Genomic DNA, 19989 nt, shown 5'->3' with positions numbered 1-19989 from the left:
TCAAGAAGCAGGTTACTGCTCCCTCTTGAGAAGTCTCACAGAACATTGAGCCTCAACAGCAAGTTCAATAGACTTTGACTTTAGCAGTAGCAGTGTTTCTTGCATAGCTTTCCTATTTCACTGACTTTTCATGTAAACCGGAGTTGCTTTTTAATCATGATGAGTAGATATTCTGTAATCTTTTTGCATAAAAATAAAGGGCAGAAAGGTAGCCAAAATACCAAAATAAAGTAATATATAACTAAGATCTAAGGTTTTGGCTATATTTGTATATTTTCAGTGTTGGTATTGGTTCAGTTTTGCAATGGTCTCCGTAAGTTGAGAGATCGCAGAACCTGGTTGGGTGTACCCCTGTAACCCTACCCCAATCTGAGACCTTAATTTTTTTGGTGGTTTCCGTAGGTAATGGACCTCTTCTCCCTTTTGGAGAAGTTTTCTATGCTTAACTCGTGTTCTTTATTTTATTTTGGATTCTTCAATCAACTTTTTACTGCTTTCTATTAGAAGCACAGCATCCAGGTTGGTGTAACCTTGATAATACCATAGGAACTGTACCTGGATCCCACATTGTGTGGCCTTCGAGCACTCAATCCTTCATGGCCACTCACCTTGGCACTGAGTGCTAGGTATGTAGTTAGCCACAAGGTACCTTGGTCCATTCCTATGGTTCCCATACCCTGAAAACCCCTCTTGGGATATGCCCACCATGATGGTCAAAGCCTTGACATATAAAGGGACCAGCAACATGGACAGATAAAACCAGATTGTGCTGTTATTAGATTAATACTGTAGCCCAGCCTTTTTCAACCTGGGTACCTAGGTACCCTGGGGTGCCTTCCGGGTTCCTCAGGGATGCCTTGAATCAAGCCTGCCTTTTTGTTACACAAGCCATATGTTTTCATTGTGCAGCATTGCAGCCTTGGGCACCAAGTGGGCCAGCCACTGGCATCCTAACAAGCACTGATATAATTGGTTGATAAGGAGGATGTCCGGTGCCTGCACAGCATCCTCATTTGCCCCTCCCCTGTCCCTCTCGATCAGTACTTGGGTCATGTTAGCCAGTACCAGTGTGCAAAGGTATATTGCTTTGTAAGAATAAATCACCTCTAATATTGGGTGTCCTATGTGTGTGGATGCTGCTGCATTATGGAAAATTATCCCTAAAAATTGAACTGCTCTTGTAGTTGACCCTATCTTATCTGTTTTACGTAAACATCTTACTGTCGCTATAGAAGATGTATCTTTTTTAAAAGTTGTACAGACAGAAAATTTTACATGCTCTTGAAAGCTCTCTTTGCTTATGCAGGCCCGGCTTTGCAACTAGGTAGTGCTGCAATCTCTGTTAAACTGCAGCTAATTGGACAATTAACAGGATCATGTATTCCGGTATAAAGTTCTGGTAGAACAATTACAAACTTTGCCTTTCACTCTCTACCTATAGGCTAAATCGGTTGTTTCCAAGGGTTAAAAAATAGTTTCAAACACTACAACATTTCTTCTCTCAAACCAGTCAAAATCTAAATAAGCACCAGATTTGTTATCTGCCCTGAACCACCTTTTTCTTCATGGAGCGGTTATTCAACTTCCTCTAGAGCAGGGGTCTCTAAACTGTGGCCCCTGGGCCAGATGTGGCTCTTTGCTTGCTTTTATCAGACCCTTGGGGCACTATTTATTCCACCGATACCAAAAATGAAGCACTATTCCTCCCACTGACACCAACTATGGGGTACTATTCCTCCCACCAACACCAGAGATGGGGAACTATCTCTCCCTCTGAGACCAATGATGGGGCACTATTACACCCACTGACCCCAATGATGCAATTTTTTTACTCCCACTAAACACCAAGCCTATGGCACTCTTTACTCCAACCGATGGGCATTTTGTACTCCTACTGGCCACAGTTCACCCCCGCAAAAGTTTGAGGGGGAAGTAAATTGGCCCTTTGTTTAGAAAGTTTGGAGACCCCTACTCTAGAGGACAGGTTTATCCTATTCTAGACCTAAAATCCCTAATCCCTGTATATTCCAAACTTTTGCATGGAATCAGCAAGGTCGGTAATTGTCTCTATCAGACAAGAGAAATATCTTGTATCAGTAGACATCCAGTATGCTTACCTGCACATTCCCATTTACCCACCTCATCAGCGGTTTCTGTGCTTCATTGTAGGAGCCAAATTTTCAATTTGTTGCACTGCCATTTGGCCTATCTCTAGCTCCCAAATTGTTTACAAAGGTGTTTGCACTCGTTTGCCCTACTAAGAACTCAGGGTATTCAGGTAATAGGGTACCTAGACCGTTGTCTTATGAAAGATTCATCCTCATCAGAACTATCTGCAAAGGTCCAGTTGACTATTTAGATTCTTCATTATGGACACGGCCAAAGCACAACCTTCTGGCAGACAAACTTGTGTCCCTTAGATCACATGCTTGGACCTTAAGATCAAAAAGACATCCCCAGTGAGATTCTCCATGAGGGTCTTGGGCCTTTTTGGTAGCCCCATTTAAGACTTTTCTTTATGCTCAGTTCCATTGTAGGCCTCTTCAGCACAACCTGCTGTTGGCCTGGCACAATTACACTCCCTCTCGAGTTTTTTTTTTCTTTTTCTGTACTGAAGAAATTCCATGCTCATTGAAGGTGATAACAGATCAGGAAATCTGGTCTCCAAGGGAAGCAAAGCTCCCTATCAACATCCTGGAGCTCAGGGCAATAATGTTAGCTTTGCCCTACTGGGCCCCTCTTCTTCAGGGACACCCAATCGGGGTGCAGTCAGACAGTGTTACATCAGTGGCCAATCTCAACCATTAGGGGGTACTAGGAGTCAAGCAGCCTTAAAGGAAGTGGGTCTGATTCTCCTCTGGGAGAAGAACCAGTGTCCAATAATCTCTACTATTCACATTCTGATAATGGACAGTTGACAGGCAGGTTTTCTCAGCCATCACCACATGAATCAGTGCGAGTGGTCCCTTCATCCCGACATCTTCAGTCTCTTATGTAAGAAATGGGGGGACTTCCAGACATCCTGGCCTCCAGGTTCAAAAGTAATTTATCCCTCTGTGTGCCCAGAACCAAGGATCCTCTAGCACTGAAGTCAGATACCCTGGTAATTCCCCGCACTCCATTCAGGCCTTTCCTTCAGTGTGGATCTTTTCTCCATTGCTTTGCAAAATAGAGAAAATAAATCCGTGTTTCTCAGTGCGCCAAACTGGCCCAGAAGATCCTGGTTCACAGACATACTCAAGATTCTTGGAGATGGCCCTTGACCTCATCCAAATAGGCCAGATCTGCTGTCTCAAGGCCCACTGGTCCATCCAGTTTCTCATTTACCTGCTTTAATGCCATGGCTGTTGAAGCCCAGGTCTTGAAGGACAGGTATCTGTGAATCCGTCATACCTACCTTACTCAGAGCCAGAAAAGCCACTTCACAAAGGATACTACTATATCTGGAAATTATCTTTCTCCTGGTATGAACACAGGCTCTTCAACCCCAGAGATGACTCTATAGCCCATATTCTGGTCTCCCTACAGCTGCGGCTTGACCAGAATTTGGCCTTACGTAGTCTTAAGGGTGAGGTTTTGGTCATATCCATCCTATTCCAGAAGGCTTTGGCCTCACTTTTCCTTGTTAGAGCTTTTAGTCAAGGATTGGACCCCCATTAAAATGGCCTGTGCTTCCTTGGGATTTAAATTTTGTTATTTCTGCCCTGCAGAAACTGTCCTTTTGAACCTACTAGGTAGCTCTTCTTGGGTGATCTATCCTGCAAAGTGGCCTTCATGGTGGCTATCACGTCTGTCAGGCATATGTCTGAGTTATCGGCTCTATTCTGCCAGGAGCCTTTCCTGATTCTTTACCAGAATAAATTGATCTTGTGTTCATGACTCTCCTTCCTAACTAAGGTAGTCTTATCCTTCCACCTTAATGAGGTCCTTGTCCTCAGCTGTTTGAATGTTGTCAGAGCTGTCAGGGTCAGCCTCTATCTAGGGTCTTGTCAATAACACCCTTCTTCTAAATCTACTTTTGCTAGGTAAATAAGCCAACTCCTTGTGAAGACATATGTTCCTGTGGACAATGCAGTCCCAGTACCTCCACATGCTTATTCCACCAGATCAGTGGAATTTTTCTGGGCTTTCCAACATCAAGCCCATCTGTGTAAGTCTGCCACCTGGTATTCGGTTCATACCGTCTTCAAATTCTACCAGGTGGATGTGCAGGTCTTTTCAAATCAGCCTTTCAGTGGCACTCCAGTTGAAATTGGGTCACTGACCCTTGTTTTTTTGAGCCTGTTGGCACTGTTCTGTTTGCCTTGTTGCCCACCCCTCTGAATCATTGCTTGGGGATATCCCAGGGTCTATGAATATCCAGCTTGTGTCTTGTGCTGTACGATTACAGGTAAATAAAAATTGCTATTATCTTAAATTCCTTATTTTGAAGTATAGCACAGGCCACCCCCTCAGTCCTGTTCCTGTATCCTGAATTGTTTGCTAAAAAAAAAAAGGTCTCGCGGAGTGGGGAAGGGTGCCTCCAGGGAGTGTGTCCAGTTACCTGAAGGTAGCAGGCTGTAACCCAGGGTCTACAAATATCCATCATGTACTGTTAAGATATGGAAATTACAGATAAGTCAAAATACCCTTTTTTTCTAGTACCATGTATATACAAATTTGTTGTCTTAGATTCAGGGACTATTCTTTCTAGTGGGTTCCTGTCATTTAGATTTACACTTTTACAGAGGTGCAGGAGATGTACAGCTTTATAGTACGCTGTTGTATCAAATTTATTAAAACATAAACAAAACTTGTAAGTTGTCATTGTTTCTCATAATTTTTTTTTTTTAAAGAAAATTTTGACTCTGACGGTATTGGGACTTTTGGCCACCAACATGATACGCTGTGTCCAGAGAAGTAACGAGTGGAAATCTGAAGAACTTCTCTTTCAAAGTGCCCTTTTTGTTTGTCCATTAAATGCTAAAGTAAGTATACTGATTGCACTCGGTGGAGTGGAGAGAGATTGAAACATCTGTCAGGTTTGTATTGTTGTCTGTACCCCCATTAGGGAGATTTTCCATCTCTATTAGTCCTGTTTACCATTATCACTAAAAGTGAAAGTAAAATAAAATCGCAAATTTATGGTGTCCCAAAAACAGGAATAGCAGGGATATCTTCGAATGGGGATACTAGTTTTTGTGACAACCAGGGATTCCCTCACTAGAGGGATTTTCTCTCACTTCCTGTGTTAACTATGAGACAGGAAGTAAAGGGAAATCTTCTAAAAGGGACACAGATGGCAAAAAAACTTACAGGGGTTATAATCCTTCCTTACTCTATCGAAAAATAAATCTTTATTTCTGCTTTAAATCTTTTGGGTTTACTTTTAACAGCCCTTTTGTTCTGAAACCTGTAGCTCAAAGCAAATATATTTTGCAAAGGGTAGTCAATTTTCAGTTTAATCTAATCAGATTTATTTTATTAAGCTACTGCACTTTGCTCGTTCAAGTGATTGTAAGCCTCAACCATGAAATATGAACAAAGCATATCCCTATATAGTGTGTACCTCTCTCAATCCAGTGCCCTTAGTGTCATTTCTGTCTGTTGCCCTGTTCCTCTGCTATCTACAGTACATGAGTCACTTCTGACAAGTTTTCCTGACAACGAGAAAAAAGGTGGCAGGGGAGGGCGCTCCAGCACACAGCTTGTGATTGACACATTACAGTTTTCCCAACTTTACAAAGCGGTGTGGATAATTTTGTTCTTAAAGCAATATACACTTTTCATTTGTCACCCATAGAACCCTCCTTTGGTAGTACATAATTTCTGTTACAGCCCAGGGGCAGCCCCGTTGCAGTTTGTTACTATTGCTTAATACTTTTTTTTGTCATGTGTTCCTATTAAGTATTTTAACACTTCATGCAGCCTAAGCAGTGTGTATCTGTGTATGTTGTTGTATACAGGAAGTACATATGCATCTTGTAAGCCTGTTCAAAGGGTTAAAATTTAAACATTTACCATTATGTATCAATCTGCCTGCAGAGTGCCAGTGGTGGTATTTGCAACATTGTTCCGTTTGCAGCCATGTGAGCAAAGCCAGATTATAGTGCAGACTACTATTCCTTATGTTGATGCAGCTATAAGCATAGTCTGCTCCATTCTTGGCTGCTGTGGGCCTCCTTCCTGGGGCAGACAGATGCACACTGTACCATGGAGTACATGCATTTCAACACCTCACCTGGCCATCATTTAATTATTAAGGTGGCCAAAATTGAGGGACATTCTCATCTAATAAACAAGCTGTTAAAGTCGGGTTGGGCTCATAGCTTCTTATCAAGTCATGTGGCATTTTAGTAGTGAAAACCTTGCGTGCATGTTTCAGCTGTCAGTAGGATTTCCCACTGACAGCTGAATGTAAAAGAAAGAATTGCCAGAAATTAAAAAAATAATTAAGAAAATAATTTAAAAAATGGCATGGGGTCCCCCCCTCCATCCATAGCAAGCCCTTCCGGTCTGGTATGGATTTTGAGGGGAACCCCCACGCCAAAATTTAAAAAACAAATGGCGTGGGGGTCCATCCATACCAGACCCTTATCCGAGCATGCAGTCCGGTAGGTCAGGAAGGGGGACTAGTGAGCGAGAACTATACCAGGCCACATGCCCTCGACATGGGGGGGGGAGTTTGGGGCAGAGAAGGCTCCCCCCCCCTTCCAAGAGCACCTTGTCCCCATGTTGATGGGGACAAGGGCCTCTTCCCCACAACCCTGGGCATGGTTTTGGGGGTCTGTGGGTGGGGTTTTATCGGAATCTGGAAGCCCCATTTAGTAAGGGGCCCCCAGATCCCAGACCCCCCCATGTGAATGAGTATGGGATATATGGTACCACTACCCATTCACAAAAAAAGTGTAGTGTGAAAAAAGACAGGAGACAGTTTTTTTTTTCGGGTAGCGGCAACGTCGGGCATCGTGATTGACATTGGATCTACTTTGGACTTGTTAAAGACTGTCTCCTGTCTTTTTTCACACTACACTTTTTTTTTTTGTGTGAATGGGTAGTGGTACCATGTACTCCATACTCATTCACGTGGGGGGGTGGCCGGGATCTGGGGGCAAAAGAGGGCTTCCAGATTTCTATAAGCCCCCTGCTCGCAAACCCCCACAACCACAGGCCAGGGTTGTGGGGAAGAGGTCCTTGTCCCCATCAACATGGGGACAAGGTGCTTAGGGGGGGAACCCCCCCATGTTGAGGGCATACGTGGCCTGATATGGTTCAGGAGGGGGGAGCGCTCTTTCATCCTCCCCCCTTTCCTGACCTGCCGGGCTGCATGCTCGGATAAGGCTCTGGTATGGATCTTGGGGGGGGGACCCCACTCCATTTGTTCTTAATTTTGGCATGGGGGGGTCTCTTCAAAACCCATACCAAACCCAAAGGGCTTGGTATGAATGGAGGGGGGACCCCACAACGTTTTATTTTTTAAATTCTTTTTAATGCCCTTTATATGCAGCTCAGCTGCAATATGTAGGTGGGGTGTTGTGTGGGTGTGGCTTTGGCTTTAGTGTAAGTGGAGACACAGGGGGACCCATTAACTCTTATTGCCCGGTGGCCCCATGAGTTGTCAGTCCGCCCTTTGTTGTGGGAAATTTTCATGAAATAACCAAGCAGAGGGAGAGTATTCAGCTCTGCGGTTAGGAGTATTGCTACACTACATAGATCAATATTGTAATTAAGCAAGCAATACTGGTCCCCAGAGAGACAAGTACTGGCAGTATGGTAGACCAGTTTTATTTATTTTATTTGTTTTTCAGGTTTTTTTCCACTCATCTGTCCTTAATTTTATGCAACAGCTTGATACATGGTTACATTTGACCAGCCGTAACATCTGTAAGTCTGCCATTGATTTGTACAGGCTGCTGGCCACAATCCTGAACACCTGTGCTATAGCCACTGCATATATAGTATACACAAATTTTGGAAAGCAGATGACCCTTATCAGCTGTCTGAATGAGGTCTAAGAGACATTTAGCTAAACAGTATCAACCTCATTTTTAGGGGGCCTCTCACAGAGTGTTTACTTTGTTACTGGTAAAGCACAACTTGTATTTGATAGTGTGCAGGGCTGCTTTTGTAATGTTATTGTGTGAAATGTTAGAAAAATGAATAGTATTCAGTTGAGGGATGGTGAAGGACATGACCGCTACAGTGTTATAAACAAACCCATCACACAGAGAAGGGGCTTTTTATTTATTTTTGCTACCAATACAGATAGTATACCAACATTTGGAACACTTTATGTCCTAATTTGCAAAACACGCAATATCGTATGAAACTGCAATTGAGTTTTGGAACACAAGAATAGGCTTATTTTGTTTTCTTTGCCTAACCTAGCTTAGAGAACATAAGCAGTTTTTTGGGAGAAAGAAAAAGATAATGGATCTTCAACAGAATAACCCATACCCAATTGTTCTAGAACACTGTAACACTGTTTTCAATCATTTTCTTCTGGTCATGGAAGCAGCAGCCAATGTTCCTGGTCGCCAAACCACATCTCAAACTAAGCAGTTAAATAAACAAGAGTGCCAATTAATCAGGCTTTTTTACTTCTAATCCTGTCTAGTGGTGCAAAGGGTGCTTGACTGGAGATCTCTCAAGCAAATGAGTGTCAGTTTGTGAATTTTTATGCATTAACTGTGGACTATTGCTGTTTTGTTTGTGCCCAAGCAAGCGGCAGTTGGTTTAAAGCTGGTAATGTACTGAATGAAAGCACCAATGAAAGTATGTACGTACAATATACAGTGTGTATCACAAGTCTGATAATGGGATTTATATGTACAAATATTTAACAACTTAGAGTGTATGAATTGTCAAATTTGAGATATGTTTGATTATTTGCAGGTGCACTACAATGTAGGTAAAAATTTAGCAGATCGCAGCCAGCAAACAGAAGCCATTAAATTCTACAGAGAGGCTGTAAGGTAACATTATGGGTTTTCATTTTTTAACAATAGTAATCGATAATATGGAAGACAGCCTTTACATAACACATTTCAGACAGTGTTAGTATGTTTTTCTCTTTTGCAGACTTTTAGCATCTGAATCACAATTCCCTTTGCTGTCAAATTTCATGTTGAATGGCACTCTAAAATAGATGAAATACAATCAAAACGAAACAATTACTGTACATCACCATAAAGTAGTTATACATTTTTGAAAGGAAAAATGAACCTTGCATATCCTCACATAAAATGTACTTGCCTCAATCTGTAACACCTAGTGTGGATCCTCATGGTGACAGCTGCTGCCCCTCCCGCTCCTTCTCTAGCACACAGCAGGTGATTGATAGATTCAAACTGTTTCCCAGTGAGACACTGTAGAGGGGATGTGCCTATTCCCTCCACTCATATTATGTCAAATTATGCTCTGCTCCATGAGGTGCAGTGTGTGATGTCAGAAGCACACCTCCTGGAAGTTGAGAAGTGCCATTAGATCTATGTGCTTTGAAAGGCTCTGGAGGAGAGAAGACTACACGTAAAACAGGAACAGTTTATGTACCACTTATGTGGGATTATTTCCTTCGTACCTGGGGCTTCCAGAGTATCACTTCATCAGGTTTATGTAGGGTTTATTATCATAGTCTCTTGACACATTTGGGAATATTGTAAATATTAATCTCAATTATGTCAAGGCACTTAAGCGGGTGTAACTGTTTGTTTTTATATTTGCTTTTACCAGTTTTTAGAGTAGAGTGAATAAATGCTGAAAATCTTTATAGTTTGACTTAAAGCAGAACTAAAGGTATTAATACTCACCTGTCCAATGGTCCTTCACTGGCACCACCTTCTTCGGAGTGCCGGTCTTCAGGCCTCTTTATTGGCCGGCACAATATGACATCACTCCTGCACATTTGTAGGAGCCAGTCGTCCCGGCACTCAGAGACTGGCCCAACTCTGTAAGTTGAGCTTCTCGTGTGCAATTCAGTTTACAGCGCTAGAGAAGACAGCGAGCAGGCAGGTGGAGTCATTTTATTGCAAAAGAGACATTGCATGTCCATTCTGCAATGAAAGCATGCCTGCTCACTGTTTTTTTTATATCAGAAGTTACGTTCCACTTTAATAAGTATTTGAAACTTCCATTTGAAAATGCTGAAATATTGATTTTACCCTTAAAGATACTCTGTCATTTTTAAAAATTGAGATACTTAAAGGTATAAAGTATAGGCACATAAAAGTACCTAAAGGTAGTTACAGCAACTTTTTTATTGTCCCCTCGTTATCTGAATGGCAGGCCATTATGAACAGGGAAAGCTCTGACACATCCGGGTGAAGGCTGCAATCTCCTATCCCCATACATTCCTATTGGCCCACCACTGTAATTTCCTGGCTTACTGGCAAATAAGAAAGTGCGGGTTTCTGTGATTGCCTTACATTGTGTCTATGCCTCCTTAATTTACATACACACATATATACATATATATATATATATATATGTGATTTTGTATTTCCACGTAGGGAGTGCGCGCGTCCTACCTGTGCCGCCATTGGCGGCTTCAGCTGTCAATCACCGGGTCCCTGACGGAGATTCCCCGCCCACACCCAGCGATCGCCAAGGAACAGTGACGGGGGAGAGGTCTGTATGTAAACAGTACAGATCTCTCCTCTGTCAGCTCCAGAACTCTGCTTTGTATAACTCTGCATAGCACAGCAGAGCAATACAAAGCAGCGTGCTTACACAGTAAAACAGCACACGGTTAACCCTTTGAACTCCCCAGATGTTAACCCCTTCCTGCCCAGTTTCATTAGTACAGTGTCAGTGCTTTTTATTAGCACTGATCACTGTATTAGTGTCACTGGGATTTTCAGTGACTGTTAGTTCCTCCACAGTATCAGAATTCCCACCGCATTCCCACTATAAGTCGCTAATTGCCGCCATTACTAGTATTTAAAAATATAAATAAAATTCCAGTATATATACCGCCATAACTGTATTGTAAACAAATTAATTTACACATATTGGGAATTTTTTTAGCAAAGACATGTAGAAGAAATCATTTAGGCCTAAATTTATGACAAAATTTGATTTTTTTTTTTGGATTTTTTACTGGACATGTTTCATAGCAAAATGTCAAAATATTGTTTTTTTCTCAAAATTGTCAATTTGTTTTTTTCTTTATAGCGAAAAAAAAAATGCAAGGCACTCAAATACCACCGAAAGAAATCTCAATTTGTGGGGAGTAAAGGACATAAATGTCATTTGGATGCAGTGTTGCATGACTGCGCAATTGTCAGTTAAAGTAACACAGGGCTGTATCGCAAAAAATGGCCTGGTCAGGAAGGGGGGTAAATCCTCTGGAGGGCAAGTGGTTTTTCACTCCTGTTGCAGAACTGATTACATAGAGTAGAACCAAAAAAGCTCCCAAGGCATCATGGGTGTGAGTTTTTTTCAGTACCAATCCTGGCCATCTATGGCATGCTGAGGAGAAATGATGAAATATGTTTGACAATGTAGAAACACGGGTGCCTGCCTGACATCTCTGAGCTTCCTTTAAAAAGAAAACAAGACCTTCTCTTAAAATGTGTCTTAGGTTATTGTTGAAAAGTTTTGTGCTAGATTTTCCATATAAGTGATATGTACATTCTTTAAACTAAGGTTAACCATACAATTACTTTGTTTTTTTTAAATACTTTTTTTCCCAAGTGGGGAATAGCTGTATCTGTTGAGTCACCCTTTAGTAGCCATAGTCATATTGTTAATCAAATCTCTGAAACTTCCAGATTAAATCCAAAATATGTTCATGCAATGAACAATCTTGGCAACATTCTAAAAGAGAAAGAAGAACTCCATGAGGCTGAGCAGCTGTTGTCACGAGCTGTCTCAATCCAGTAAGTAAATAGGTTGAAATTGATGGCAACTGTGCTTTTTGTTTTTTTATATTCATGTGGCTGGCCTTATTCAATGTATGTCCTTTATATTGTGATTATAGGCCTGATTTTTCAGCTGCATGGATGAATTTAGGCATTGTGCAGAACAGCCTTAAACGGTTTGAAGAAGCTGAAAAAAGCTACTTAACTGCTATCAAATACAGAAAAAAATATCCAGACTGTTACTACAACCTGGGGCGACTGGTAAGTGTCCTGGTTTTCAGGAAAATTGCTCTTGTTATTTTTAGACATGTTTTGTGAAATAAAAAATGTGATTGTTCAGTTTACAGTTCCCTGCATTTGCCATTTTGTGTGTATCTTTATCGGAAGTATGCACGGCTGGTATATTTTTATTCAGTATTTTAAAAGAGGTATTTATAACACCCATTACACAGTACAAAATATCAGTGGTTTAGGTTCCATTTTACTCCAGATATTTTTTACATGAAGAAACAAAGGTGAACTTCTGAGAAATTGATTTACAGGTATTTACAGCTTATGTACCTGAGAACAAAGGGTATGTGATCACTTGAGAAAAAAAGGTGTTTTTAAAAAAAGGTTTTTTTTATGTGTTTACATAAATGTTTTGACTTTCAAATTTCTACTCGCCTGCTCGCATTTGACGAGTGGAAATAACGTGGGGGTGAGTCACTGGCAGAGCTGGCGCCAGCATAAGGCAGCACAGGCAGCCATGTAGACAGACCCCAGCGCTCCATGTCCCGGACCTGTGCACCAGTCTCCCTCTCCATTCCCCCATTCCTCCATTCCTCTCCCCACTCACTTGCAGTGTTTTGCTCTCCTCCCTCAGCCTCGGTTTCCAGTTTCTCACTAGGGAAAATGTGTGTGGGCCAGCCCTGTGTACAGGGTGCCGCCGCACCAACCTCCACTCCCTGACATGCTAGTTCTCATCTGACAGGTTAGATCTCTGTGCTGCAGCTGCACTTTCTTCCCCGACAATCTCTCCTCTCTAGTCTAGATCTTCTATTCTGCTTCAGTCTCTTCTTTCACTCCTCCCCACCATCCAGGTCCAGCCACACCTGTTTTCTGCTTTCCCCCTCTCCTTCCCTGCCATGCAAAGTTCCAGCACCACTGGAGGGCTCTTTCTGTAAGTGGGGACACTGATGGTAAAGGGGGCTCTGATGGTACAGGGGGAGTCTGCTGTTAAAAGAGCTCTTAAGGCACAGTGGGGCTCTGATGTTACAGGGGGACTTTGATGGTACAGGTGGGCTCTGATGGTATAGGGGAGCTCTGATGGTAAAGGGGGACTGGTAGAAGAGGAGATGGGACTGGAGAAGGAGGAAGACATAGGATGGAGGAGGTATTTACATTGCTTTATGTTAATATTGTTAAATTTTGTTGTTAATACATATTCTGCATAAAACATTTAACAGTGTCATTTCATGAGATAATTTATGAGGGCATGTTTAGGGGTGGAATTTAGGAAGGGGCAGGGTATGGTTTGGGTGGGGTAGCTGATGGCGAACAACTCTTAAGGCCTGGCTAGTAGCTAAGGACTTGAAATTTTGAGCCCTGCTTTAACACATTATTTACAGTGATGCACATATTAAAATGGTCCTATCATTAATGCATCTGTCATGGGTTGGGGGGGGGGGGGAGGGCAAGGTGGGAACTGCTGTCAGGTGTAAACAGCAGACATCAAGGTGTGTGTGTGCACAAACCTGCCATAGCTTGCAATCCCTGCTGTTGCACCCAATAGCTGGGTTGTTCTGACTGGCAAAGCTCTAACACTTCCTCATAGTGTTGATATTCGGCTATTCCAAATGTGACCACCACTCACTAAGGGAGTGTCCCACTGTCTGTGAGGAATGTTCGAGAGGCAGAAAAAGGTGATTAAGGCTGGCCATACATTATACAATTATCTGGAGATTTTTGGTTTAGATTTACCAAAAACCATATAATAGAAGGACAAACCTAAACAACACTTTCAGTTGTATCCAATTAGGCAGACCCTTGCACTACACAGTTGAAGGTAAATCTAAAGGAAATTGAGCAGAAAATTGGAAGATAATTGTATATGTATGGCCAGCCTAAGCTTTAATATTTCCCTTAAGTGCTGGAGTTTCTCTTCAAGGGCAAGACCTAACGTTAAACTGTTTCAAGTTTCAATCAATTACAAAACAAATTTTTGAAAAGGTCAAGACTTTCTACTGAGACCAAAGTCTTTGCATGAACTGCTTCACTGTGATTTTGCATGTCAAGCGCTGTTCTTTTTATGTATATGCTGATCACTGATGGCTGGAGCCTGCTCCAATATGATGCTAAGGTGCAGGTTTAAAGCAGTATTAAACCCAAAACCAAAAAAGGTATTATTTTGCAGCTTAGCAATCATTGGTGTGATGGCTTCATCAGTTTCTTTTGTTCAGCTTTTTCCCCCTCTGCTTTCAGCAGGTGATCTGGCCAATAACACACCTCCTGTATTAGTGAGACACAGCTCTGAATGAATGAACACGGGAGGCACAGCAAACAGTGTCATTGTCAGTTTGGGGCGAGGGGAGCATTAAATGTATTTAGCAAATTTGAATAGAACAACAAACTGAAGCCAAACTCTAGCTCACACCTTTATAATCAGTTACAGCAAGGTTATTTTTCCATTTGGGATAAATATTTTACCTGAATAAATAAAAGGTGGTCATTTTAATCACCCCTGCCAGTGGTAAATGGATTCTCCTGTCCATGTAAACTAATACATTCTGCTGGAGAGCTTGCGCTTCTGAAAAAAAGACTTACTGGTTGAATCACCAAATGAAAATAGAAGAAAGAAAGCCTAAAAAAGAAAACTAATACAACCACTACATCTAAGAAATGGTAAGCTGCAATATATTAAATGTTTGCTTTTGGGTTTAATACTGCTTTAAGGGTACCAAGGGGAGGCAATAATCAGCATTTCTTTATCATCATGGAAAGTGCAAACTCTCCACAAAACCTAGGCAATCTTTCACAGTAGTCAGGGAAATATCTCCCCATCTATGACTAGCCCATATGAAATAAAAGACAAATCCAGTATGTTATTATCAGAGTCCCTCCTGTTTGGATGCTTTTGGATCCCATATCACTCGCTTCTTATGGAGATAATAGAAAAACTGGTTTAAAGTGGTATTAAGCCAAATAAAAAAAAAATTGTCATGTTGCAGTGTTACCAATCCTTAAATGTGATGGCTGCTTTTCTTTTTTAGGTTCCCCCTCTATTTTCACTTTTGACCAGTGGCACAGTTTTTGCCTTAGAGTGCATACACTCTGGATGAAGGAGCACCAGAGACACCTCTGGACAGCAGCATTGTTAGTCTGGAAGGGGGGGGGGGGGTGTTAGATGCACTAGCAGATTTAGATACACTAAAAATAAAGCCAAACTCCAGCTCACGCTTTTTAGGCAGTTACAACAGTTTTTTTTAGGGATAAAGGTTTTCCATTAATAATTAAAACCTGATCATTGTAAGCACATCTATTAGTGCTAATGGTTTGTCTCTACCCTCTAACTGCTATATCTGCAGAATGGGTTGATCTGTTGAAAAACATCAGACTTTCTGACCATGTCACAAGCTGAAAATAAATGAAAAAAATGCTTAAAAAGAAAGAGAATGCAGCCACCATATCTGAGAATTGGTAAACTGGAATATTTCAATCACTTCTCTTCTTCCTTTCTTTCCCTAAACAAGTGAATTGATACATTTAAACTACTTTCCTCTTTATTTTAACAATTCACCATATCAATATTTATTGCCACAGGGACAATTTAAAAAAATGTTTCTTTGTGATAATCTGCACACAGTGCTCAATAGCTGGGATAAAAATTCTTCCCTTTGAAATAGTAAAATTCACAGTTTATTCTGTTTATCATTTGAAAATGGTTAATGAAGAAAAGTGTTAGTCGGAAGAGGAAGTTTAGATTGAAAAGGATTAATTCTGCCAATTAAGACATTCCAGTGGCTTGTTAATTTTTACACAGCACAGCTGAACATTTGATACTTTGACCATCTTAAATTCAATGTTTAGAACCCAAGTTTACTATTTAATCATATTTAAAAATCTAGTGATTAGTAAAATTGTGCCAGCTTAGATTTTAAATACAGAAGGTGAATGATTACTGAAGATCAAAGTTCTGTGTTCAAGTCTTCAATTCATTTTTAAGTATTTTTAAAGTGACAGCTTTGTTTCATTCTTACACATGTGGTTAATCATTTTTCAACTGTCTACTGTTTGAAACCCAATACATTAGACACTGTCTACGAACTTTCACAGCAAAAGGAGTATGAAAACAATGTAAATATAAAAAGTGACACACAGCCAAATTTGCCACCCATTGATTGGGGTTAGGATTACTGAAAGAATAAAGACTGTTGGTAAAGTGAAGGATCACTCCACTTAGTAAACAAGGCTAAGCCGTGTGTACTTCAAACAAGTTAAATCTTACCAAAAATCCTGATTTTTTTTTTTTTTTAATTTTCCTTGAAATTGAGTAATCAAACTAAACACTGGATCATTTTATTTACTATCATTCATTTGCAAAGTGAACTGCCCTTGTTCTTTTATTAAAGGCTGTTTACCATCAGCAAACAGTAAATGCATATATTTTTACAGGTAAAAAAAATGCATTTTATTTATTTTTAATTTTACACAGGAGCCTGCAAAGCATTGCACCTGTGACCAGTGGGTCAGGAGTGCAGTGTTAGGTTCCTGCACACTCTCCCTCCAGCTTTCTGTCCATACCCCCATATGGGCTTTCAGTTAAAAAGCTGGAGGAAGAGTGTGAAAATCAGTGTTCTTGTAGTCTATTAAGAACTATAAGCCATCTGCCGCGGTGGCAGGCTATATTCATAGATCACTGTGAATGAATGGAGCAGTGGTGCAGGTGGATTTTAAATGTGACAGCGGTTCTGGGTGATAGGAACCTGCAATCATGGGAAAGGGCTCTGGAGGTGAGGATGTTCAGTCCTTAGCAATATGTTACATGGTACACCCTAAATATGGATGCAACATGTTGCTAAAGGTGAACCCGACTACACTGTCTCTTCATAATACTGATTTCAGAAAAAAATAAGTGTAGAATTTTTTTTACCAGATGTCTTGAGCCACAGTAAAACTTGGCTAGGGATGCCAGGATTAGGTGGCTTTCTTAGAGTTATGCCAGCTTCACACCTTTGCATTGCAGTAACACAGGATAAAGCGCCATGCACACTTAAGTTTGCTGCAGTGCCATTCATTTTTAATGACACCCAACCACACTAAAGCAAATAATTTGCATTGTAGTGCAACATATAACATATATGAGAAAACTCCTGCACTAATATCTGAAGAAGCTATGCAGCCAGCACTAAATAGGTGTACCTTAGCATCAGAAAAAGACTAATATAGATATATACGTAGTGGAGCGCTATATGGTAATATCACATATATATACCTCAAAACAGATATGACACCAATAATATAGATGACCTAATTATGCGATAGTCCTTATGTGGATCAACACAAGTGTTCAACAAGTGCTCAACAAGTGCATAAATCCTTTAAAGAGATATGTGACATGCACAACACAAGACAAATAAGTGTCCTTATCAGAATGCGCTTAAATTATAAAATTCATATATCGTGCACAAAAAAGTCCAAACACCATAAATTTAAATAATCAATAAAGTCCCCAGTGAACAAATTATCATTCGTGCAAAAATCCAACGAATTTCTTCTTAAAAAACACCGTGTATTAATCCACCACCAGATGAATGGAATAAACTCACCAGAGCTAGATGCTGATCAAATTATAAATCAGCACAAGCGTATTTGCTCTGGGAGCGATGAAAGAATCCAAGGAAGCAACCCTCTGTAAATTGAAATCCAGACACCAGAAGCAATACTCTGCAGCCACTCTGCGGTATGGCCAGGACCCCTTATAAATCGATCATCCTCCACATAAATGGTAATATCACTCCAAAATAAAGGAAAGGCATGATGGTGCAGTAAATAAAAACTGTGTATATTTATTAAAACTCCATTGTACTCACAAAACAAGTGTCCACCTGACACTGGTATAACAAGCGGTAAGGATATGAGGAAGCGTATAGTGGACGAACTCCGTTCACCGCGGACACCTCGCCGACAGCTGCAGGGAACGTCCTGACGTCATCCAATTAAGCTCCGCCCTACGCGTTTCGTCACTCCGACGTCCTCACGGAGCGGCATGGATCAAGACGTCACATTCATTCATATATACCGCTCGCACTCTGCACAGCGGTACCACTTAACCAATCAAAACGGCGCTATAGCAACATACCGCCGCTCAATTGGCAAGGTTATAATTATACAGAAAATTAGCAACCCCATATATCCAACATATATTTTACTAAATTAAAAGAATGAACTATATTTTACATCAAAACATTTCATCACATATTAATAACCCTATAAAGGGGAACTCTATCCCTGAAAAATGAATTACATCAAAGACAAATATTTCAATTTAAACAACTATGCCACATTTTTCATAAGTATTTCTATATCTATAGGAACTCTCCAACATAAAGGTATATACATATATGCATATCCATCCAAATCATTCTTAACTATGGGAAACCTACAATTCCCCTATTAATGTAACCCCTCTCACCAAGGGACCTACCTCCAAAAAGATATTTATTAAAGAAGAACTCCACTCCCAATCTGATACTATCAAATTCTATGCATATATGTATATCCTCTATTCCAAAACATAACTGATATACAACCCCAAATTTTACAAAAATATTTTTTAAAAATTTGTTAAAAAACAATTCAAATCAATATCTATATTTAAACCATTTGGTTTCAATACATCTAATTCGTATATCCAAAACGTCTCCCTTTTGGATATTTCATTTATCATATCTATTCCTCTCCAATGTTTTTTTACCCTTTCTATTCCATAAAAGGTTGCTAGACTAGGATCACTATTATGCTTTAATTTAAAGTGCTTAGACACACTGTGTTTATCATACCCCTTTTTTATATTGTTAAGATGCTCTCCAATCCTTGTTTTTAATTGCCTCCCTGTCCTCCCCACGTACTGTAAGTGACATGGGCACTCTAGAACATAAATTACATGGGATGAATTACATGAAATTAACGAATTTATCTTATATTCTTTATTTGTACATGTTGAAACAAAACTCTTTCTTTTTTTCTTCGTATCTTTTTTTACTGTTTTACATGCCTTACACTTATTACAATTAAAAAAACCTTGCAATTCAGGAAAGAAATGTTTTTCTGTTGGCGGGTCTAAAACATTATGAACCAATTTCATTTTCAATGATTTATTTTTTCTATATATGAACTTTGGTTTCTTGGGGATAATCTTCTTTAATGTCTCATCTTTAAGCAGTATTGGCCAATACTTATTGAAAATCTTCTCAACACATCTATATTGATTATTAAAATTAGTAATGAAGGCAATATCCATCTTTTCCTCTTTCTTTTTCTTATTCATCAAAAGCCCATCCCTATCTTTATTACCAATCACCTCTCTTTCAGTTTCTAAAAAGGACTTGTTGTAACCTTTATCAACAAATCTCTCTATAAGTAAACTAGTTTGATCTACAAAATCTTCTTGTCGGCTACAATTCCTTTTTATTCTAGTGAACTGACTCCTTGGTGTATTGAACAACCATCTCGGATGGTGTCCACTGGAAGTAGGGATGTAACTATTTTTGTCAACATCCTTAAAAAAGGTTTTAGTGTAAATACCACCTTCATATTTATACAATGTAAGATCTAAAAAATTCACTTTTTCAAAATCACTAATTGTTGTAAACTTTAATCCATATTGATTGATATTGATGCTATTAGTAAACCTCATCAGGTCCTCCTCAGAACCCCTCCAGATCATCACAATATCATCAATATAACGCCTGTATAGGACTATTTCTGGCCACCTGTCAAAGATATATTCCTCTTCCCATTTGTCCAAAACAATGTTTGCTACACTGGGAGCATACTTAGCTCCCATCGCAACACCTTTACATTGCTGGAAAAAGGTGTTGTTATACCAGAAAAAATTATTTGACATGGCAAACTTCAACAATTTAATAATAAATCGTCTCTGAATGGT

The 19989-nt window shown here is 40.1% G+C and overlaps 1 protein-coding gene across 3 annotated transcripts in view; it reads left to right on the top strand.

The window, feature by feature from the left end:
- TMTC4 (transmembrane O-mannosyltransferase targeting cadherins 4) overlaps positions 1–19989 on the top strand; it is a 186354-nt gene that overhangs the window by 71944 nt on the left and 94421 nt on the right. For all 3 annotated transcript variants that reach the window (XM_089679945.1, XM_089679946.1, XM_089679947.1), the window contains 4 exons: positions 4836–4967; positions 8875–8954; positions 11751–11858; positions 11960–12101. In XM_089679945.1, coding sequence (XP_089536071.1) covers positions 4836–4967; positions 8875–8954; positions 11751–11858; positions 11960–12101 — 462 coding nt within the window. The remainder of the gene's footprint in view (positions 1–4835; positions 4968–8874; positions 8955–11750; positions 11859–11959; positions 12102–19989) is intronic.

This window comes from Staurois parvus, unplaced genomic scaffold, assembly GCF_062004578.1.
Source record: "Staurois parvus isolate SC_StPar_1 unplaced genomic scaffold, SC_StPar_1.0 ptg000233l, whole genome shotgun sequence".
Taxonomy (NCBI): Eukaryota; Metazoa; Chordata; class Amphibia; order Anura; family Ranidae; genus Staurois; species Staurois parvus.
The sequence above is the reverse complement of the archived record's forward strand: the minus strand, read 5'-3'. Positions and strand labels throughout refer to the sequence as shown.